The 8,334-nt window shown below is 31.4% G+C and overlaps 1 protein-coding gene across 2 annotated transcripts; it reads left to right on the top strand.

The window, feature by feature from the left end:
* The first annotated feature begins 832 nt into the window (after positions 1-832).
* LOC123905119 (short-chain dehydrogenase TIC 32 B, chloroplastic-like) lies at positions 833-6,011 on the top strand. 2 transcript variants are annotated; one of them, XM_045954758.1, is made up of 8 exons: positions 833-1,570; positions 3,576-3,807; positions 4,124-4,203; positions 4,304-4,457; positions 4,599-4,677; positions 4,930-5,014; positions 5,290-5,336; positions 5,547-6,011. In XM_045954758.1, the coding sequence occupies exons 1-8, from the start codon at positions 1,450-1,452 to the stop codon at positions 5,718-5,720; spliced, it is 972 nt and encodes a 323-aa protein (XP_045810714.1). In that variant the 5' UTR covers positions 833-1,449; the 3' UTR covers positions 5,721-6,011. The 2 variants fall into 2 exon arrangements, with proteins under 2 accessions (XP_045810714.1, XP_045810720.1); XM_045954764.1 differs by lacking the exon at positions 5,290-5,336 and having other exon boundaries at positions 958-1,570.
* Positions 6,012-8,334: the final 2,323 nt, after the last annotated feature.

Genomic DNA, 8,334 nt, shown 5'->3' with positions numbered 1-8,334 from the left:
TTTTGATTGTGACTTTAGAATTAACGTACTTTTATGCTTTTAATAGTTTCGAACTAGCCTAAGACATTAAGGTATTAAGGTATTGTTATTAGGAACTAGGACATTGACCTTAACTATTTTTGTGTTAATTCATCGTGATATTAAGAATGAATTGTGATGTATAATCTCAATTACCAAATAGTAATAGAAAAAAGATTCGAAACAATCTAATTGTTTTTCTCATCTGAAATTCAAATCTCTTTTATTATTATTATTATTATTATTTTTTTTGAAGAAACTAAATTAGCCCACCCAAATTGGCGCCAGAGAGAATCGAACCTCAGACCTCAAGAGGAGCACACTCCCAGGTCCCAAGCCAATACCAATATTATTATTATTATTATTATTATTATTATTATTATTATTTTCGTTGTTATTAAATCAATTTATTGTTTTTGAGTATTAAGTTAGCTTTAATTGTTTTATTGAAATTTACAAACCTCTGAAGACTAAATTTATAAATATTATTATTGACGATATTTTTAATATACTTGCTAAAAAAAATTAACTCTAATGTAGGTGATATAGTAATTCACAAATCCCGATGGACATCATTTGTTCTAAAAACTAGTTTACCTATTATATTCTTAATTATTTATTACTTTCCATTCTTTCAATTCTCCAATTTATCTTTCATATACCATTAATGAAGAACAATTTTGTAAAATAACTCATAATATATCTTTTACATAAAACAATAAATATATTTTTTTATTTGTGTAATTTGCTCAAAATGACTTATATTTTCAACGAATGAAATAATTTATATACAAAGTAAAAGATCTAAGGAGGTGCTAACATTCCCAAAAAGTGTGAGTGTTACAAATGCAGTGAGATACGTAGAAGATTGATTTGATTCACGTGGTGTCCATCCCTTTCTACTACTTGTTGCAACAAACAAGTTTCATGGCAATTAGTAGTAGTAGTAGTAGTAGAAGAAGAAAATATATACACTAAAATAGTAATAGTACTAGTTGAGTAGATTGGTCGTTGAGGTTATTAACAGCACTTCACCGGTGAGAATTTAATACACCCCAATCTTATGTCTAAATAAAAAGGGGATTCATTACCTAGCTAGCTGCTACCTCCCAAACCATTCATGCTTTAGTTCCCTCTTCACTTAATTAATTAATTAATTATTTATCAAATCCAATGTTTCTTCTTTCTTAGCCCCATACTATACTTTCCTCATTTCTTATCTTCCCTCTCATTCAATCTTCCCCACATCTTATATCTTACCTCTTATATATGTATATATAAATATCTCTTTATATATATTTTCCCATCATGCATATATACACATCAAACTACTACTACTACTTGTTCATTTGAGCTCACAAAGGAAAAATTTCATCAAAGTTATTAATTTTATTATTTTCTTGATTTGTGTGCTACCTTAAGAAAATCAAAATGGTGGGTATTTTCTCGTTGGTCACGGGAATGGTCGGACCTAGCGGATTTGGATCTTCTACAACAGCTGAACAGGTCACTGAAGGAATTGATGCAAGCAACCTCACTATAATTATCACAGGTTTGATTCGGTTACATATATAGGACATGTGTTACGAGAATATTTATTTCTTCCAAAATTTTCTTCATTTTTTAGCCTTAAGAATGATTGTGAAATATATTTCTGACACTTTGTGGCTTCTTCATTTAGAACTTTGTTTTTCGTTATTGGAGACACCCTTGTCATTCTTTTTCCTTTTTTGTTTGTTTGTTTTGGGCCACACCCTGTCCGTCGGTTTCTGTTTTTGTGTTACTCATCGATATTTGACTCTGTCCTTTGTCCTTTAGTTATCTGTTATATAATTGAGTTAGAAAATTAATTAATATTAATATTAGTGATCATGATGCATATATATATATATATATATATATATATATGGCTAAATTTCAATTGATTATATCTAATCACAAAAATTAAGAAACAAAATAGGGCCACTACCGATAATTAGTTGGTCTAATAGTAATTGGTGTTGGACTTAGTAGGGAAATTCATAGTTCGATCCTCCGCAACTGCGATCCAGAGAGAGCTGAAATCGACGGTTGGCAGAACTAACCCCCTAATGAGGGTCACTAGCTTGTACATCTTGATATATCATCCTCTTCAAACAATTCTAGAGGTTGTCATGAATAAGAGAAAAAAGTAAAAAATAAAAGGCTTAAATGCAGTTTTACTTCCTATTTTGATTAAATCGAAATTTTACCTCCTGTTTTAAAATGCGGACTTTTACCCCCTATTTTGATTAAATCGGAATTTTACCCCCTTGTTTTAAAATGCGGACTTTTACCCCCCTGTTTTATAATTTTTTGGATTTTGCCCCCCTAAAAGTCAGCTTTCGAGTCTAAACTTCAAAGCTTCGCACAAAACTCAATTTAGATCAATAATTCACCAAACTGATACCGAGGTGACCGTAATCGAGTTAGATTTCTACAAAATCAAACCTCACTAAATTTGGAGTTACAGAGAGAGATTAATTACCGTTTTAGTAAAGGTATGTCTTCCAAAATTTTCTGCACAAATATGCTTTCGAGTAACAACTTCAAAGCTTCGCACACAACTCAATTTGGATCAATAATTCACCAAACCGATACCAAAATGACCGTAATCGAGTTAGATTTACACAGAATCAAACCACACTAAATTTGGAGTTACAAAGAGAGATTAATTACCGTTTTAGTGAAGGTATGTCACCCAAAGTTCTGCACAAAATCTGCTTTCGAGTAACAACTTCAAAGCTTCGCACACAACTGAATTTGGATCAATAATTCACCAAACGGATACCGAAATGACCGTAATCGAGTTAGCTTTCCACAGAATCGAACGCCACTAAATTTGGAGTTACAAAGAGAGATTAATTACCGTTTTAGTGAAGGTCTGTCCAATTACTAATTTTGCAGAAATCTACTTCTGACCTTCAAATTCAACATCGTCTACCAAACACATCGTAACTCCAAATTCGACGAAATTGAAATGAAAACAATGTTAATTTTGTTAGCTTTCCAGACATGTAAATACTATTTAAAAATGAGCTACAGGGTGAAAGACATGACAAAAATACCAGTAGTAGTTCCATACAATAATTAATTTGGGCAGACCTTCACTAAAATGATAATTAATCTCTCTGTGTAACTCCAAATTTAGTGTAGTTTGATTCTGTGGAAAATTAACTCGATTGCGGTCATTTCGGTACTAGTTTGGTGAATTATGGATCCAAATTGAAATCTATGCGAAACTTTGAAGTTGAGACTCAAAAGCATATTTTGTGCAGAATCTCTAATATCATTTTCTACTGTGTTTTATTAGACTGTGAAGTAGCCGTGTTTAATTCAATAATTTCTTGTTTACTGTATATTGTATAGTTGGTCAAATTCCCAATCGTCTATCAAAAGACTAACTTGACGAAAAATATGTCCCCCGTTTTATTTGTTTTTAATTATAATTACAAGTGTTCGTTCACATGTGAAAATTATCATATTGCAATTTTGAGCTAAAATCTAAATTTGTTATGCTATATATAAAACAAATGCAGGAGGAGCTAGTGGTATAGGGTTAGAGACGGCGCGAGTCTTGGCTCTTCGAAAGGCACATGTCATCATCGCTGCAAGAAACATGGAATCTGCAAAGGAAGCTAAACAACTTATACTAGAGGACAATGAATCCGCTCGAGTGGACACAATGAAGCTCGATCTTTGTTCAATAAAGTCTGTTAGATCATTTGTGGAAAACTTCCTTGCTCTCAATCTTCCTCTCAACATTTTAATGTATGTTGATCATCCTAAATCTTCAAGATTGACACATTGCAATTTAAATAATTATTAGTAATTGAGTGACAATATGATCGTTTTACAACCGTCTATGAGTTGATTTGAATTTAATCTCTTAAAATTACTACGTTAAACCCCAATCCCTAAGTTGATACATCATGGCTTGATCCGCGCTATATATATTTTTTTATTTTTTAAAAAAGAGGAGTAGCAAAGTGCTACTGTTCCGCGCTATATATAAAAGTAAATTAAGATTGATAGTGTATTCTATTATAATAAGGACCTAATAACATGATTGGCTTTTGGTTTTCAGAAACAATGCTGGAGTCATGTTCTGCCCCTTTCAACTATCACAAGATGGAATTGAGATGCAGTTTGCAACAAATCATCTTGGTATGCACTATGTACTATGTAGTGTCTCAACTCTCAAGAATGATGCATAGCATGCATCATAATTGGTTTTTGTGTAGTCTAATTGGTGTATTTTTCTTAGGTCATTTTCTGTTGACAAACCTTCTACTCGACAAAATGAAACAAACTGCAAAATCAACTGGAATTGAGGGAAGAATCATAAACCTTTCATCAATTGCTCACACTTACACTTATGAAGAAGGCATTCGATTGGATAACATCAATGATCAAATTGGGTATGCATGTTAATCATTACACTTTAATTTTCGTGACTAGGAATGCTCTATTTGATAAACAATAGTGGATAACAGATAAATTAGTTGACGGCAGATTACTTTTATGATTTTTTTTCTCTCAATATTTTCATAATTTTTCAGTTACTCTGACAAGAAGGCTTATGGACAATCCAAGTTAGCCAACATATTACACTCAAATGAGCTTTCTCGTCGCTTGAAGGTGAACCTATACTATAATCGTTTTTAAGTTCTGACTTAAGTATAGTTATGGATTCTATCTCTTACTTGAGCATGTAGCTTGCACATAAAATATACCTGATTTACGAGAGAGAAAACTCATTCAATTTCGACCATTCAAACTCTAATCATACCTTCTGTTTTGACTTTTGCACATTCATTCAATTGATCATAAAAGACTTTTCTTAGAGGTAACCAAATTATGCATTAATTAACGAGTTTGTTTTATTGACAGGAAGAAGGTGTCAACATCACAGCCAACTCAGTGCACCCAGGAGTAATAATGACTCCTCTTATGAGGCACTCTTCTTTACTTATGAGTATGTCAATTATTCTCAATCAAACATGTAGTACTACAACTTATTAACAAGAGCAAAGCCAAAAAAAACAGTTATATGTTCTTTTCTATATTTATTCTTCCCTCCCATTTTTCTATTTTTATAAGGGACATGTGGATCAATCAAAATTGATATAATTGGTCAATTGGATTAAAAACATCAATCAATTTTTGTTGATCCGTATAATTCTTATTAAGAAAAAAGACCAAAACTAATATTAGCGTAAGTCTAACACAATAATGCAATTTTTCAAACAGACTTCTTGAAGATGTTCACATTTTTCATATGGAAGAATGTCCCACAGGTACTTATGTTTTTTAACTTAGTCCTTACTTCTACAAGGGTTTAAATAAAGATCTACAACTGCAACCTAAATCACGACAAAAAAGGTTTATGATGTTGCTGAAACTATAATACAATTGCCATCGCAAAAATTAATAAAATGTTACATTTGAGATAGAGTTGCTAATTGTATTTATTTATTTATTTATTTTTGTTAATTTTGAAATTGCAGGGAGCTGCAACAACATGCTATGTTGCTCTGCATCCAAGCTTGAAAGGGGTAACTGGGAAGTACTTTTTGGATTGTAATGAGTTTGAACCAAGTGCATTTGCGACAAATGGACTATTAGGAAGAAAACTTTGGGATTTTAGCAACAAGTTGATCAATTCAATTTCAAAAGCTTGATTAATTGTCCCTACAGAAACAGTGTCCTCGTCTTGATCATCATTTATCACATTAATTATGTATCAATTAAAATCCATTATTCTTAAGATATCCCCACAACTTATAAGTCCTATGAAAAATCTATTATATACTAATTAATATGTATGGTTTCTATCATTGGTTTCTTCTGTGTATTAGTGTTTTAACGATGGGAAATGATTAATATAGCGAACAGTATCTCACGAAGCAAATCACGAATGATGTGGCATCTTTTATTTAATTTAATTAATTTAATGATCTCTCTTTCTAGTCTTGTTCTCCTTTGCAACTTTGCAACTTTGCCTTGTTCTCCTTCCAAAATTAATTTTTCTCAAATAATTGGCATATTCTGTTCCTTTTTACTCCATAATTTTTCTCAGAGGTGAATATATATTTAAAGTGGGGTTTTGAAAATGAAGATTTTTATAACAGATTGGGTTTGGAAATTATGTTATGTGAAAACTTAGAAGCATTTGAACTCTTTGAAATCACTTTTGGTTCATGATGGTACTTGGTAGTAGCACCGAGAGGGTTTGCTAGCTTATATTTTCTAATGATTTGTGTTAGCACCGCCGAGTTTGACTCAATAAGGCAGCTGACTCAGTACACGCTATGATGAAATTGTGTTTGATTGCAGAAGCTTCCGTTGAATTATGAAGCTCACAATATAGATGTTACTTATTAAGGAAACATGTCTTTAAAGAATATAAACAAATAAATGCAATACATTTCTAAATCCTACATTCAATGGAGTTCAAGTATCTCTATCCCACTTCATTGGAGTTCAAAATTACGTGGTTTCAACAATCTAATTTATAATTTATAGTTTAATTTTTTTTTTAAGAGTTCTAAATTTAAAAAATAAAACTACACAGTACATATTACTTTTTTTGCTTTGTTTTATTAACAATAAACTCACTTTTGTCTTCAAATACTCTTAATTATTTTATATTTATATTAATTTCTAGAGTTTTTTACTCTAGACTTCGTGATTAGTATTTCTTCGATGTTTTGTGTTCCAGTTAAGGTTATAAACAATATTATTAGTAAAATAGTAACATAAAAAACTTTTTTTTTTTATAAGCAAAAGTTGAATTATAAGGAATACAAGGAGTACTCAACCCTTACCATTCAGGAACAATCTCCTTAAATACAAAGAAAACAACCCAAAGGATTGCTACACCATTCGGGAAAGGCCAAATTAGCATTACTCCCTATACGCCCTATAAGCCATAACCAAGCAATGTACATAATTTGGTTCACTAAAGAGGAAACATCCACAAAATCACCTCTAAATAAAAATGTTATTGCGCTTGCGCCAAAAACTCCATGTCGTTGCCAACCAATTTTGAAGAACAAACTTAAATTGAATAGGAAACTGAAATAACAAACTTTGATCCAGAAAAGCCTAAAACTAGAAAAACACCACAACTTCTTATTCTTCAATACATAGAGACATTGATAAATAAAAAGTTAACCAAAATATTACCTTTGATTGAAAAGCCTAAACCATGAGCAACTATATTTCCTTTATCAACAACATAGAAAAACAAACAAAAGAAATTGTTTGAGATTTATACAAAGTAACCATCGCAAACGGTAACATATCTCACAAGACACTCTCTCTCTCTCTCGAACTGAAATCCTCTCGAACGCTATTTTTTTCATCTTCGATCAAACTCTAACGGCACATCAATCGTTCTATATTTTTGTTTCATGCAACAATTTCATGCTCTGTGTTGTTTTTCACCATCGATGGTTTTTCGTTCTCATTTCTATTTTTCATAGAACTAGGGTTTTTGAATCAGTGTACATAAACACATTGTTTCGCGTTTTCACACAAAGACGCAAGTCTCTATGTTGTTTTTTGGTTCCGATTTTGTTTGTTTATGGTTCTACATTTTTGTTTCACGCAAAGACGTGAGTCTCTATGTTGTTTTTTGTTCCGTTTTTTTATTCTTCTATCGGTTAAATTCTGGGCGATGTGGTTAAATGTTGTCTTGATGACCCATTAGTCTTATTAGACTAGATACCCTATATTTAATATGTCAGAGTGATATATTGACCCAAAATATATTCCTTGCTATTGACTCTGTAATTTATTTTAAGATGGTAATATGTTGCCTCGATGACGCTTAAGTTCAATTTCTATTGGTTCTGCCTCTCATATGGTTAAATGTTGCATTAATGACCTTTAAGTCTAAATCATTTTGACTATATAATTTCGATTATATGTTATCTCGATGAGCCTTAATTAACTTTGTTTATGACCCTTAAGTCTAATTATTATCGGCTATATAAATTCAGTTATATGTTGCCTCGATGACCCTTATTAAAAATTGTCTTGATGACCCTTATTAGATGTTGCCCCGATGACCCTAAAAAATTCAATTTTTATTGACTATATAAATTTGGTTAATGTTGCATCAATGACCCTTATTAAAAGTTGTCTCGTTGACCCTCATTAAATGTTGTCTCCATGACCTTTAAGTGCAATTTTTATTGGCTATATGGTTAATGTTGTCTTGATGACACTTTTTAAACGTTGACTCGATGTGCATATATAATTCTCATTGGTTATATTTATATGGAAGTT

This window comes from Trifolium pratense, linkage group LG1 (assembly GCF_020283565.1).
Source record: "Trifolium pratense cultivar HEN17-A07 linkage group LG1, ARS_RC_1.1, whole genome shotgun sequence".
Taxonomy (NCBI): Eukaryota; Viridiplantae; Streptophyta; class Magnoliopsida; order Fabales; family Fabaceae; genus Trifolium; species Trifolium pratense.
This window is presented reverse-complemented; position numbering and strand designations above follow the sequence as displayed.